Raw genomic sequence first — 14,568 nt, 5'->3', positions numbered from 1 at the left:
AATTCTTTTCCCACCCACATATTTTATTCATCTACGGACCCGATTCGCTGTACATGTTCCTCAAGAGCCTCTATGCTATAAGCCGGTCTCGAGCTACAGCTAGAAGCTATTTGCAGTCACCTTTCTCGCCAACTCGAGTTACTGCATTTATATCAAAGTCCTACATCATGCCTTCCAAGGGCGCAAAACGCAAGACGGCTTCTACAGTAGACAAAGCCAACGGATCCGATGCTAAAAAGCTGAAGCACGAAACCAACAATGTAGATGATCTTCGACAGCCCCATCCATTCGCGGAAGAAGCTGAAGAATATGGCATCGTGCTACGACAATTTTACCCACATGAGATGAGCAACTCCCGAGCTCATGCTTATAATTCTGATGAGATTGCTCGGCCAATCGAAGTGCTTGTCGCGGCTTTAGAAGAAACCGCTGCAACCCGTAAGCAAGTTAAACCCCAGGGAGCTGTGGTTCATTGGTTCAAGACGGATCTACGACATACCGACAATCGATCGCTTGCACTAGCCAGTGCCAAAGCAAAAGAATCCGGAGTTCCTCTCATTTGCATGTACATCGTGAGCCCTCAAGACTTTGAGGCCCATCTCACCGCGCCGGTCAGAGTGGATTTTATCCTGAGAACGTTGAATGTCCTGAAAGATGATCTGGCGGCCCTGGATATTCCCCTGTACATGGAAACAGTGGACAAAAGGAAAGACATTCCACATCGCATTTTAGAGCTTTTGGAAGAATGGGATTGCAATCATCTCTTTGCCAATATGGAGTACGAAGTTGACGAGCTGCGACGAGAAGCTCACATGATCCGCCACTTTGCAGACAATGGCAAATCATTCGAAGTTGTCCATGATACGTGTGTCGTACCCCCAGGAGAGTTGCATAGCGGCTCTGGCAAGCAGTACGCGGTTTACACCCCTTGGTATCGAGCCTGGATGGCTCATATACACGAGAATTTGGATCTACTAGAGCTGTACGATCAGCCTGAGAAGAATCCAGATGGAGTGCGACAAAAGTTTCAGAAGCTCTTCGACTGCCGCATTCCCGACGCACCGGAGAATAAGCAGCTCAGTAACGAGGAGAAGAAGAGATTTCGCGCTCTGTGGCCTTGTGGTGAGCATGAAGCCATGTCCAGACTGGAAAATTTCTGCGAAGAGGCTATTGGTAACTATCACAACAAGCGAAATATTCCTGGAGACGACGGCACATCTTGCCTGTCTGTCCATCTTGCCAGCGGGGCAATAAGCTCAAGGACGTGCGTTCGGACGGCTAGGGATAGGAATAAAACAAAGAAACTAGACGGCGGGCATCAGGGCATCCAGGTCTGGATTAGCGAAATCGCCTGGCGAGATTTCTACAAGCATGTCCTAGTCAATTGGCCATATGTGTGGTAAGTGTGAATCGAGAAATTGATTTTAAATAAACTGCTAACGCAACCAGCATGAACAAACCATTCAAGCCCGAGTACTCAAACATTAGGTGGTCCTATGATAAAGATCACTTTGCAGCATGGTGTGAGGGACGAACGGGCTTTCCCATTGTCGACGCCGCGATGCGCCAGCTCAATCATATGGGATACATGCATAACCGGTGCCGAATGATCGTTGCTTCGTTCCTATCCAAGGACCTGCTCATCGATTGGCGCATGGGCGAGCGATACTTTATGGAGCATTTGGTTGACGGCGATTTTGCAAGCAACAATGGCGGCTGGGGATTCAGTGCCAGTGTTGGAGTTGATCCGCAGCCCTATTTTCGCATCTTTAATCCGCTGCTTCAAAGCGAAAAGTTTGACCCCAATGGCAACTACATCCGCAAATGGGTTCCCGAGCTGAAAGAATTGACCGATAAGGAGATCCATGATCCGTATAATCGAGGTGCCGGGACCAAAGCAAAGAAGCAGGGCTACCCGAAACAGATTGTTGATCACAAGGGCGCAAGGGATCGTGCCTTGAGCGCATACAAGGAAGGGATCGAGAGTGGGAGGTAGAGAAAGAAAATCAGGCCCGGGAGTGGTTATCTAGTAGTTCTATAAGTCCAAATTAATACGGAAAAACTCATACTGAAATACTAAACATGTTTGACCCGTATCTGTACTATGACGAGCAACTTAACCGCCACAGCTTTTTGAAGGCCAAATTTTTTCATCTTCGGCTCGAGGACTATCGAGGTAGCCCCAGAATCCCCGATCATAGAGAACAGGATGGCGCTCGTCCGAGGAGACTTTGCTAGCCGGTAAGTGGTTATAAGATGATAAGAAATGTTCAATCAACGTCACGTCCGAATCGCATATTTCAACGTCGCAAATTTGTCTCGAAACGGAGCCAAAACGCCTTGAATTGGAATTGCTATATGCAGCCAACTCTAGTTTCCACGCCTGCCTTCATACCCGAGCTAGTCCCTGCAATCAGGTTAGTTAACCTGCTTCTTCCATATCCAAGGCTCTTGTTTCTTCGGCTCTTTTTGTACCTCTTCCAAATTTTTGTTTTGCAAAATTTATCGCTGAGCGCTCCAGACGCTCTTGACGAGACCATCTCGCTGGGCCAATCGGTTCAGGGAGTCATCGGACTCGCCCATGGCGCGGATGAAGCCGCAGAGGGCGTAGACGTGGTTCTCGCCGGGGACAGCACGGCCGTTCTCGTCGACCTTGGCAATGGAGATCTGGACAGAGCCGTGGTCCTTGGCCTTGATGATGCGGTTGGTAGCGCTGCACTTGCGCGGGACGTAGCTGGACGGACAACAATCAGCATTTCGGCATTCCTCCAGTAAGGCTGCGTAAATCTCCTTACAGGTCGACGATCTCGCCACGGTCGTTCTCCATTTTGGCTGTGTGGGAGGGGGGTAGTGGTGATGTAGAGGTGTGGTTTGGCGGAAAGTGTTGTCGAGAGCCGTTTGGTGGGATACAGCGAAAATTCGCCTAGGAAATTTGACATGGTCCTTGAATTTCGTGGGGCGGGGAGGGCTTTCTGTGCGTCAGCTGACTCGTCATGTGATGTCGTGGCGTTCTCGCGACTTGCGCCGCCCCGCTTTTCGCCAGAGCCTTTCGGGAGGCGCCAGCGGCTAGTCGAGACTAAGAGATGTCGTCGATTGTTGACAACGCCGCTCTGTAATAATAGACAAGACAAGACAAGGCGGGACAAGACAAGCCAAGACGAGGCTACCATAAAGCGACGGAGTCGGAATACACACGCCTGGAATTTTTGTGGGTTTTATTGAGTGCGGTTTCACGCGTCCATCATCGTGCTGCGCGTCAACTATCTGAGATGCGCTTTGCGCTCTCGGAGATATGCCGTCGGTGTGATGGCGTCTCCTAACGCTTTTCTCTTGTCGCCATCACGAAGCAGCAACCAGAGATCTCACTTCTTTCACTCGTCTTCGCCCGATCTGCCGGCAATTGGAGACATATTATCGCAGGATGCTAAAAGTCGACGCTTCAAGCATGGCAAGGAAGCCTTGCTCATCTCATCCGACGAAGAGACGGATATCAAGAAGGCGGGCATCAAAGAGCACCCTGAGTCTCTACCGATTGGGACAACGCCCTCAGTTTCAAACAGACCTGGGACCACGGAAGCTGATGATACTTCGCTCTTGATAATTGAACCTCCTGCCATGTATACTCCCAAGACTCGGAGACATCATGCGACACCTCCCAAATTCAGAGCTCAGTCTAGTTCTCCTACAAAAGACCAGCCCTGGAAAATGTTCAAGTCAAAAGCAAGCAGCTCTAAAGATGGGATCGACGAGTCAATGCCCATAGGAATTGAAAATATCGAGCCGCCCTCTGCTCAGCAGCCAACAGTTGACTCATCTCCTCCTCTAGTCAGAACCAAGCCTACACGGGCTGAAAACGATATCAATGAGCCGCTCAGGCTAGAGCCGGCTATGGTGCGACGGCTTGACTGGACCCCTCCATCCAACAAGACCACGGCTATTCCTCCGATTGGTTCCCCTACTCTTGAGGACCTACCGGAAGAAACTCATGACGCAGCCAGGAGCTTTGAGCAGATTCTCGAAGTCTACAAGTGCACCGATAACCTACAGCAAGATGTTGCCATGCTCTCAGATGAAGATGCCAGCATACTAAGAAAGCGAAAGCTCGTCGAACTTGTTACGACATCTGTAGCACCAATAGAGCCGTCGACTGAGGCCAAGACCAAGGCTCCTGCGAAGCGGAAAGCACCGAAGAAAAAGCCGCGCACCATAACGGAAATTGCAACATCAGCATATCGAGCGCCAGATCCGTCAGAATCGGCGCCACTAGTCTTAGATGACACCACTGCGAGCACAATCAAGGAGCCAGATGCCTCAACTACTAAAGGGGGGAGCAAGGCAAAGCCTAGGAAAAGGACCTCCAAAGCTTCAACTAAGAAAAAGAAGAAGCCATCTCCACCCCCAAAACCAATTCTATTACCCCCAACCGAGGCTCTTCAAGAAGTTGCAAGACAAGATTTTGTATTTGGAACATCAAGCCAGCTGGCAATCGAAAATTCGCCTACTTTTCTACGAGAACTTCACGCGGCAATGAGGCGCTCGAATCAAGCCGAGTATATAGATCTCGACACTCCTCTGAATAGTGACGGCATCGAGCCTCCAGAACGGAAGAGACTCTGGGCTGCTGCTGCTCGGGGTGTTGATGGAGACTTATTTGACCTTGAGATGAGCAGAATCATAGAAAGATCATCTCAGCCACTGCCGGTGATCTCTGAAGATGATCCATTCGGTTACACCGGCTTTGACAACAAGATTACTGTGTCTACGGTGAGCATCAATGGAATCGACACTAGGTCACAACGCGAGTCCTTGATCGAACCTGCAAATGTTCCGCCACCCAAGGCCATTGAGTTCATCGAATTAGTAGATGAAGACTCTATGTTATTAGGTAGTGATATCTCAACTGGATCACCACTACAGAGGCGTATCAAACCCGCTGGCGCGAGTCAATCTGCAGAGCCACACGGCCCTTCTAGTATCAGCGACCCAAGCCAAGCCGAGTACCATGCTTCAAAGCCCTCCTTTGAACTGTTCACGGATGCCCAACTATCCAAAGAAATCGCTTCCTACGGGTTCAAGGCAGTCAAATCGCGGCAAGCTAAAATTTCCCTGTTAGAACAGTGCTGGCAAGGCAAAAACCAGCTAGGACATCCTGGTTCCAGCAGGATGTTTACTACCTCTACTTCCACAGAAGGAAATCCTTCAAATAGTGAGGTCAAAACTCCTCGTGGGCGGCCGAGGAAGAACAGTGCCAGTTCGCCTGAGGCGCAAGAACCTCCCCCGTCGGCACAACCACATGCTTCACCGTCAAAACCTAGGGGGAGACCTAAAAAGGCCGCTTCTACTGCAAAACGCACGACGACGAGCACTGCCAAGGGTAAAAGGGTGTCAACAAAGACTGCAGCGGAAGCATCCACGACACGAAAGTGCAAACCAGCAGCCGCCAAAGTTGTCTTGGAGATTCCCGATTCCGCATCTGATAGCGACCGCGACATGTCGCTAAATCCAACTTCATCTCCCGAGCCTGGCTTTTCACCGCCGCCAGCAATTGACCTTTCCCTGTCTCTTGCAGACGATACGGATCCATCTCTGGTACTCAGCTCGACTCAGGATCGGGGTCTTAGCTATGAGTACATTACTAAAGCTGTAACATCGGCGCCCAGGACAACTGATCCGGCAAACCCTTCATGGCATGAGAAGATGTTGCTCTATGACCCAATCGTGCTGGAAGACCTGACTACGTGGCTGAATTGCGGGCAATTAACGCGCGTGGGCTTTGATGGCGAAGTAAGCACTATGGAAGTGAAGCAGTGGTGCGAGTCGAAGAGTATATGCTGCTTATGGAAGGTGAATTTGCGTGGTAAAGAAAGGAAACGATACTGAGAGAGAGAGAGCGTATGGGCACGAACATATAGGAGTTTTCATGGGTTATTTTTCTGTTTTATTCTTCCTTGGTTCTTCTTAGCCGGTTTAATGATGTTGTATAGAAGTTTTTGCATTGTATATACCATGGCGCTTCTCACGACGCAAACGTCTTCAAAAGCCACCACACTTCATCAATTCACTACTCATGACCCTTACAGCATAGCGCTGGCCATGGCCCATTTTATCTCCGCGTCAGATGAGATCGGGCCCCATTTCTCGGAGCACGGAGTATTAGAGCCAAGATGGTGTCTTTCCCCGCAAAATTAACCGTTGAACCGGACCTCGGCTCGTCGCGACTCCGTGCAAAATGTCACAAGAGACCAACACCCTGCAATAAATCTCACCCCCCAATCCGTCGGCATCTCTTCCCGCTTCAATGAATCTGGTCTCGTGTGCCGCCACCAGATCGTTGCCTCGTCGAGTCAGCAGCTTGGCCTCATCCGCACATAGACCGACCACTGAGCATCTCCGCACAGTCCAGCTCACCACCATCATGGCCTCGAAACCGCCAACCTGGACGCGTCTCTACACGTCGCCCGCAGCTCCCCAGAAGGAGAAGGACTCAGTGGCGGCGAAGAAGCCGATTCCAGAGGCGCGGCCGAGTTCTTCCATCGTGCTGCTGTCGCCCACCAATGAAGTTCTGCTGCTGCATCGAGTCAAGACTTCGACTTCGTTTGCTTCTGCGCATGTGTTTCCCGGTGGAAATTTGGATGCGTTTCACGATGGCGAAATTCCGGCTCCTGGAGCGAAGGATCGGCATCTGGATGGCCCGGCCTATCGATTAGGTGCTATTCGAGAGTGCTTTGAGGAGACGGGTATTTTACTCGCCACCAAGGATGGCCGTTTGGTCGATTTACCTCAGCAGGAGAGAGATGAGGCGAGGAAGAAGATTCACGGGAGCCAGATCAAGTTTGCAGACTGGTTGAAGTCGATTGGCGCAGAAGCCGACCTGGGTATGTTATGAGTGTATTTCTTAATGGTTTATCGGCTGTTCGCTAACCATGTGCGTTAGACGGTCTCGTTCCTTTCACGAGATGGGTGACTCCAGTCGGTGTTCCAAAGCGCTTCACCACTCAAATGTACTTGTATCTGATCCCCATCTCACGCACCGGCGTGCCATCCGAGATGCTGGTGCCAACTCCCGATGGTGGTGTTGAACACACTGAAGCTTTATTCGCTCCTCCGCAGACGTTTCTGGCGCGCGTTGCTGCTAACGAAATGATCCTTTTCCCACCTCAGTACTACATCCTCTCTCTTCTCACCAAGTTCCTCAAGGGCCCTACGGCATCAGTAGAAGAAGGGCCCGTTTACTACACGAAGCAGCGCAGGGAGCTACTCAAGTTTTTGAGAGCGACTCCGACGGTGGACACGGACAAGGCCAAGGCGCACGCCACGTCCAACATCTCATGGGCAGACAAAGTGATAAGTCCATACCACTTGTTCGTCAGGAAGAGCGATAAGAGGGTTGTTCTAGGCCTGGAGAAGCCGGGTCTTGAGCTGAAGGATTCAGATAGGGGAGGTGATTGGGAAAGTGTGGTACTGGTGAGCTTTGGCAAAGCGGGCCCTTCTCAGGTGGAGGTTCGTCTGAGAGAGGACGTATTGAGAGAAGAGAAAGAAACGGCTTCGGAAGGGTCAAAGCTGTGAAAGTGCCGAAGTCCTGGATCAGTTGGGCTGGTGGCCTGTATATAGAAGCGGATTGTGGCATTTCCATTAGAGATGTATTGCCTAATTAGAAATAATAAAACACAGTCATCTTGCGCCAAGAAAAGAGGAAGAAGAAGAGTAGCAGAGCTAGAAAAGAGCTAATATAATTAGTCCTCACCTCCGATATATCAACATATCATGATGACCTTTTCCGCCGGGAGGACAGTAGTTGCTCCGTCAATCTCTGAAGTAGCTCCGTGTTTTTCTCCACGGCTCGGGTATTTTGCTCCACAGCTTTAGTGTACTCAGAAAGGGAGTTTCCATGATTTCCCAATATCTCAGTCAACCAATCCAAATTGATATCCTGAGAGCCTACGATTCTATCGGAGCTACCGCCAGCTACTTCCAGGGTAGCCGGTGTTTCTTCTGGGATCACTGGTAGATTAGGAGCGTTGTCGGCTGCAGCGTATGGCTTGTCCTTTTTCTGTTTGCGAGTCGGTGGCTTGCGAACCCTTTTGGGCTCGGTGTTGCCTTTACCATTCGCATTCTCAGGAATCGCTCTCTTTCTTTTGTTCAATGAGGTTGGGATCAGGGGTTTGTGGCTTTCGTCTTCTCTGATAGCCGGTTCATTTTCTTCTTCTACTTTGAAGAGAACAACAGTCTTTGGCTCAATCCTGGCGAAATAAGGCGCATCAACTTCTTCAACTGGCTGAGATTTTTCCCTCTCATTGAGAAATCGGCTCATCGTCTCGTTTACCACCTGGGGAGCAATAGGAGCAACCTTTCCGATGGCATCATTCATTTCATCTCTATGATCATGAGCCGCGCATGAGTTATTCTTTTGCACAGTTTTCTCTGGTGCGTTTTCCTCTTCTTCAATCTTATGTGGCCTGGTATACTCCTCATTGTAGGCGTTTGTGCTGAAGTTGGCTCTTGGGTATCTCGCTCTGATGAGCCTCATGACCTTTCTGCTCTTAAAGAGAAATCCCTTGTAGATGATGCGGAGTGCAACAACATGTGCCCACGTCACCCTGTTATTGGTCATGTTTCTGGTTATCGAGTGGTTTGTGATCTTGCCAATTGTTGATGGTGCTAGAGAAGCGTGTTCGACGATATAAGGCCACGCTGCTAAGGCTTCATCATTCCAGGTATTGTAAGAGGCCATGTAAGCGTCTTTAAGCCTTTTGTAGAGCTTTTTTTCTTCTGCCGATGAAAACAGGCATGGCGGGTACGACGGCTCTCCTTCTTGCGCCTCTGGCTCATCTATGTTGGGTGACTTAGGCATGGCTGGCAATCTCGCAGCTTCTGGAGTTTAGTATCAGTAATCCAGAACGAGAGAATGTTATAAGACGACGCACAGACTGAAACTGGAATGAAGTTCGAATTGCTGAGATGGTGTTGAAGAGGGAGGCCGGGCACATATAAAAATCGACTCAAATGTAGGGAGAATTGAAAGTAAGAGAGAGTGAGGGAAACAGGAGAAATCGGAAGAGATGTGCGGAGGGGGAATTCGCGGAAAGGTTAGGAAGAAGAGAAATGAGGAAAGAGAAGGAGAAAGATATTTAAAGCTATTGGGATTTTGCCCAAGGCGGTCGAGGCACTTGTGCTCAAATAATGCCACCGCCTCCTATAGATGGCATCGTAGCCTGATATAAAAGGCAGGGAACTGCTGCTTGGGGTTTCTCTAGAGGGAGAAAGGAAATCATTTCTAGCTATTCGGGAGATTGGAAATTGAGATGTAGCGATTCGTTTGAAGGGAGCTATCAGGCAGAAGACTGTGTGGCAGAGAGGTGTCAGATTGAGGGAGCATCTATCTAGTTGATCTAATAGCGCTAGATCTCGCTACTATCTCAGATCTAGATATATCGAGGGCTATCGTGGCTAGATGGAACGGAAATATACAGTTGATGAGCAGCATACAATATCATGAGCGTCATTGTGCTATTCCCCAAGGTCAGAGATATTGGTATAGGGTAGCCAAGGTGCTTCTACAATGGGCTGTGAGCATTGCTATTTGGACTGTGAGAGAGATGAGCAGACATGTAAGCGTAGGATATTTTTGTCCGCCAAGACTTTCTTGAGACGAGATAGGAAATATACTCGTATCTACAGAGTACTCATGGTGATTGGACAATGGACGGCTAAATACTCCCAACACGTGGTACCAAATCTATCAAGGTGCCTACCAAGCGTAGATATAGATATACCTTGTTAGGTATAGAATGATATGGACAACATAGCTACAGTAGAGTTCAGTATAATATAGCAACGGCTTTCTACAGCTGGAATGCAGGGGGCCAAAAACGGAAGCCAGAAAACGACGGGGCGAATGAGAACCAGCGAGAATCGGCCCAGTGCGGCCCTGGCGCCGAGTCTCTGCGTTTGTGCGTGCATTTGAGCAAGTTTTGAATCGTAGCACAAATTGGCATCGTGAAACCCCCAAAGAGACTGTGGAGCGCGTGCAAATGTCAAGCGCAGCCGGTGCGAATGTTGCCTTGCCAGTTGTGAATTGGGTTGCGTCGCATGCATGAAACATATAGAAACAAATACCAAACTTGAAATCTAAAACAAATACTCGTATAGGTACCTCTATCTATTACGAGTATGGGATTTATCCAAAGCATTACTCAGATCGGCGCACCAACCTCTCAACTCACCCCCATCTCAGCCTCCTCTCCAAACCAACGCGGTGCGAATAAAAAAAACCTTGGCGACTCAATCCGCCCCCCCAGTAGCCAGACAGCGGTAAACAAAATTATTTGCTCAGACCACAAGACATTATCGACTAGAATTGTCGAAAAATGGGCCAACTAGACGAATTCTCGCTTCCTATTTGCTCCGGCTTATTATGCTCAAAACAAGCTTAACGGATGCTAGAGCCTCTAGCTCCTCCTCCCTTGATGTCTTGAGTGCCACATGGGTTGTGCAACTAGAGGCTTTGTTTTCATTCTTTGCTTGCGGGTATACGAGTATAAGATACTCTCGGTATCCCGTTTTTATCCAACGCTGATCTTTACTCATCTGCATTTGGTCCTTTGCCCCCTCCTCTTCTCCCCATCTTACCACCCTGCCCTACCATCCTCCTGTTCCTCCATCAAACATGGCCTTCAAGTCTCTCCTGCTAGGCCTGGCTGCCGTACAATCTGTCACCGCACATTTCGGTGTTGTGTATCCCGAATGGCGAGCCGATACCCTCGCTGCAGAAAACGAAGACAAGTACAGCCAGTGGAACTATCCTTGTAGGTTCCCGGATACTATAACCCGCCTCATTTCATCCCCAACCCACCATCTCCTCCTACTCAAAACGAGAACTCATTTCACTAACATCCATATCCTTAGGCGGTGGAGTTCCCTACAAGGCCGGCAACATCACCAACTGGCCCATTGGCGGAGGTGGCGTGGAACTCGACCTCCATCACCCCTGGACATATCTCTTCATCAACCTCGGTCTGGGAGCAAACACCACAAACTTCAACATATCCCTCACCCCCGAGCTCACCAACGTCACCGGCAAGGGCACTCTCTGCATCGACAAGCTCCCCGTGCCCCTTGACAGCATCGCGGACGGAACCCTGGCGTCCATTCAATTCGTTACTAGTGGCGAATCGGGCAGCGCCTTGTATAACTGCGCCGATATTCGATTCACCAAGAATGCTACGGGGCTGAGCAACTGCTCAACCTCAGACGGATTGGTTATGCACACAATCAAGGATGAGCAACAAAATGGCACGCAGCCTTCCCAGGACGGCGCCTCTGGCACTGAGGACAAGAAGAATGCTGCTGGCATTCTGGGCACCGACAAGACTGTGTTGGCAACAGTCGTTGGCCTTGCGGTTGCATTCTCTTTGGGGCTGGGCATCTAAGATGGACATACGAGATGGATGGGAGGATACAGGATACAGAAGAACAAAGGACACGCCATATACCATGAAATGAAAGATAATGATATTAATGCAGTAATGAGGTCTTCCAACTCCAGATGCGTATGCTGTCTGTTGATGCTGCCATGCAAAGGTCAAATAATAATAGTACAAGAATGTAAAACTATGTACATGTAGTTTCTCCAATATTCAGGTATCATGAGTAAAAATCTCGAGAGGAGAGTATAAAAAGAAAAGAAAAGAAAACAAGCAGGAAAAAGAAAAGGAAGCCGATCGCCGATTTCTTCTTCCCTGCTTCAGTCAGTCATAGCCGAAACGCATATCTGCATGCTGCTTACTCCATTTGATGTCCCATCCTGTGCCGCTTCAAATACGCTTGCCATCTGCTCTTGTAAATGTCGTATATATACTTCCGAAAAATAAACTCCAGATCCCAATGTTGACTGTCAAATGTCTGAAAAGAACAGTACCCGAAACGATGAAAAATGCAAAGTTGAAGAACAAATATAAAACTGTAAGAGGGGAAGAAGAAAACCTCTTAGAGGCATCTAATGTTTGTATGCTTCGTCTCTTTTATCGAGCTGTATTCGTCTGCTCTAGAGCGAGTTCTCTGACGATCCTATCCATGGTGATACGCTGGGCTGGGTTCGGCGCCAGCATATCCTTTACCAGTCGTTCTAAGCGGTCCTTGGGGTTTAGCTTCTCTCTTGCTTCGTAAATCTCCGTCAGCCAGTCCCGCATCTGGTTTACAGCCGGCTGGCCATTGCCGTATTGTTTATAAGCGATAGGCGCCGCCTGCCCGTGGATCTGGGCGATTTGCCAGTATAGTGGCTTGGGATGTTGCCTGCGCGCGCGCGAATCTGGGAATTTGATGAAGCGCATCGTGTACAGCATCGTGATGCCCAAAGCCCAAACGTCTGATGCCGGACCACGGCTTTTGCGCGTAATGAACTCGGGCGGGATGTAATAAGGAGTTCCACCACCAGAAGGTGAGCTTGCCGCCAATGTTGTCAGTCCAAAGTCGCAAAGCACGGCGCCGCGTTCAGGCGAGTACAAGATATTCGCGGGTTTGATATCATTGTGCACTAGTTTGCGGCCGTGGAGGTAGCTAAGAGCGCTGGAAATATCGCGTAGAATTCGAATGGAATCTTCTCGTGTTCCCACGAACTCATCGTCGCCCTTGTTTCTCCACTTGGCAGCAGCAGTAAGGTCTTTTGCGTCGATGTGTTCCATGTATAGACTCAGAAACCTGGCATCACCTCCGTAGTAACGTACAATAGAATCGTGTTGTAGGTCTTGTTGGCTTTGACACTCTCGCAGCCACATGTCGGCTTGGCGGATGACATTCCGCTCATGCACCAGTGGTTTATTGTCTGGATTTGCGGCCCTGGTCTTGAGTACCTTGACAGTGACAATGTTATTAGGCACTTGTGAGTGTGCTGCGGTGTAGACTGCCGATAGAGCTGTGGATGCAATGGGCTCGCGTTTTGTCAGCTGGTATTCGTCAAGTTCACAGACACCGGACACAGCAATCGTTTCGCCTTGCTCTGCATCCAAGAGCGCGTGGCCATTGGACGAAGCCAGTTCCTTGCCCTCTCTCGCGTTAGGAAGGGGAAAGACGAGTGGCTCTGCCGGCCCTAAAAACATGATGACGCCATCATCCGGTCTATCGCCTGCATCTGAAATACGACGCTTTGCTCTTTTGATGTCTTCGTCCGGAGTGAGGGCTCTTTTCATGCTTGCGTTGACCTGGTCGGAAGTGACGAATGATGGGGACGATGAGAGTGAGTCCTCGGGTACTGTTAACGAAAGTGGTTCTTGGTAAATCGTAATGGGCCGCTTTTCTAGAATGCGAAAGTCAAGCACTGCGACATCTCTCACTTTGATCCTAAAGGTGCCTGGCTTGAGGCCTTTGGCGAGACCTGGGTTGATGACATGGCGTTCGTTTGGCGGAGGGCTGCTGGAGGCGGCATGAGACACTCGGCCAAGCAAGATGGGCACATCCGATCTGTTTAGGAAGATGACTTTGTCGCTGGCAGGATCGTAATAGAGTTCACACCATAACGGCGGCCGTGACAAGTCGTCTTCGGCAGATCCAGGAATCCTGACTGAGAATTTGATGTCCTTGGAAGTCTGAGTCACAGCCAGGACTTTGTGTTCAGGCTTGTCCGAGGAAGCCACTTCGGCGCGGAGAGCTAGCCACTGGCAATTGTCGCTGCCGGGGCTCACTGAGCGCGTGCCGGGAAGCTTGGTGAGAGGCCGCACGAGGATGCGGATGCCTTGTCTGTGGTGGTGATCCTCGACTTGCAAGACGTCGAGCGGGACGGCCTCTGGGTCCGTGGGGATACTTGGCTCATCAACTCCGACGCCGTGGAATCGGGCTTCAATTTCTGACTGGGAAAAGGGCTCTGTCTTCTCCTCCGAGACCCCCTGCGAGGGCTCGGCCCTGGATTCGAGCATGAGAATGGCAGATGGTGCCTTACCAAAGGCCCATACGCCGTTGTGATGCAAATGTGTCTTCAAGACAGCACCGAAGAGGTGATGGGCAACAGTGAGTGCCTTAGAATAGAGTGGAGGGGAGCAGGCAGGCAGGCAGGCTGGTTGGGCGGGTAATTGCAAATAAGCGTGCGGGAAGGGCTGAAGGTACGTTTGGATGTACTCAGAAGTCTGGGCAGCTCCAACAGGCACTCGTCCAGGCAGAAGCCGGTCGGGAGAGATCAGGATGGGGGAAATCAAGGCAGAACAGTGGCAGCGGGGTCAACGGAAAGGTACTTGTGCAAGACGTGTAACAGCAGCAGCAGGAATAACCACAGCACGACGTTGGTCGGGGTTGGTTGAAAAAGGAGAGAGAAGAGGTCAATTTTCGTCCAGGCGCACAATAAATGCAAGGAACGAGCAGCTGAAGCGCTATATCATGGTCATGGTCATGGTAGTCGGTGTCAGATGGCCTGAGTGCAAGACGAGGTTGCGGGCCTGGTGATGGAGTCTCAGCCGCTACCAGCAGTCATAAACAGGTACAAATAGGAACGCTTGAAAGTGGAAAAAGCAGCCAACCACCAAGCCAGTGGGCACCGGGTGCCTTGCGGACCGCGGACAAGACACTGGACTGCACGCGATGAGC

At 50.1% G+C, this 14,568-nt stretch overlaps 7 protein-coding genes across 7 annotated transcripts; 4 read left to right on the top strand and 3 right to left on the bottom strand.

Moving 5' to 3' along the window:
• Positions 1-53: 53 nt before the first annotated feature.
• On the top strand, positions 54-1,996 carry TRIVIDRAFT_50747 (DNA photolyase; the record flags this gene model as incomplete). Its single annotated transcript, XM_014097828.1, has 2 exons — positions 54-1,399; positions 1,450-1,996. The coding sequence occupies 2 exons, from the start codon at positions 54-56 to the stop codon at positions 1,994-1,996; spliced, it is 1,893 nt and encodes a 630-aa protein (XP_013953303.1).
• A 506-nt stretch (positions 1,997-2,502) lies between these two features.
• Positions 2,503-2,827, bottom strand: TRIVIDRAFT_193591 (uncharacterized protein; the record flags this gene model as incomplete). Its single annotated transcript, XM_014097827.1, has 2 exons — positions 2,503-2,734; positions 2,796-2,827. 2 exons carry the CDS (start codon positions 2,825-2,827, stop codon positions 2,503-2,505), a joined length of 264 nt encoding a protein of 87 aa, XP_013953302.1.
• Positions 2,828-3,306: 479 nt separating this feature from the next.
• TRIVIDRAFT_224967 (uncharacterized protein) lies at positions 3,307-5,880 on the top strand (the record flags this gene model as incomplete). The annotated part of the gene is made up of 1 exon (XM_014097826.1): positions 3,307-5,880. The coding sequence occupies one exon, from the start codon at positions 3,307-3,309 to the stop codon at positions 5,878-5,880; it is 2,574 nt and encodes an 857-aa protein (XP_013953301.1).
• A 535-nt stretch (positions 5,881-6,415) lies between these two features.
• Positions 6,416-7,566, top strand: TRIVIDRAFT_50736 (uncharacterized protein; the record flags this gene model as incomplete). Its single annotated transcript, XM_014097825.1, has 2 exons — positions 6,416-6,875; positions 6,935-7,566. The coding sequence occupies 2 exons, from the start codon at positions 6,416-6,418 to the stop codon at positions 7,564-7,566; spliced, it is 1,092 nt and encodes a 363-aa protein (XP_013953300.1).
• A 196-nt stretch (positions 7,567-7,762) lies between these two features.
• On the bottom strand, positions 7,763-8,851 carry TRIVIDRAFT_224965 (uncharacterized protein; the record flags this gene model as incomplete). The annotated part of the gene is made up of 1 exon (XM_014097824.1): positions 7,763-8,851. One exon carries the CDS (start codon positions 8,849-8,851, stop codon positions 7,763-7,765), a length of 1,089 nt encoding a protein of 362 aa, XP_013953299.1.
• Positions 8,852-10,666: 1,815 nt separating this feature from the next.
• On the top strand, positions 10,667-11,429 carry TRIVIDRAFT_50670 (uncharacterized protein; the record flags this gene model as incomplete). Its single annotated transcript, XM_014097823.1, has 2 exons — positions 10,667-10,805; positions 10,906-11,429. 2 exons carry the CDS (start codon positions 10,667-10,669, stop codon positions 11,427-11,429), a joined length of 663 nt encoding a protein of 220 aa, XP_013953298.1.
• A 591-nt stretch (positions 11,430-12,020) lies between these two features.
• TRIVIDRAFT_59297 (serine/threonine protein kinase-like protein) lies at positions 12,021-13,907 on the bottom strand (the record flags this gene model as incomplete). The annotated part of the gene is made up of 1 exon (XM_014097822.1): positions 12,021-13,907. The coding sequence occupies one exon, from the start codon at positions 13,905-13,907 to the stop codon at positions 12,021-12,023; it is 1,887 nt and encodes a 628-aa protein (XP_013953297.1).
• Between the last annotated feature and the right edge of the window lie 661 nt (positions 13,908-14,568).

This window comes from Trichoderma virens (assembly GCF_000170995.1).
Source record: "Trichoderma virens Gv29-8 chromosome Unknown TRIVIscaffold_84, whole genome shotgun sequence".
NCBI lineage: Eukaryota > Fungi > Ascomycota > Sordariomycetes > Hypocreales > Hypocreaceae > Trichoderma > Trichoderma virens.
This window is presented reverse-complemented; position numbering and strand designations above follow the sequence as displayed.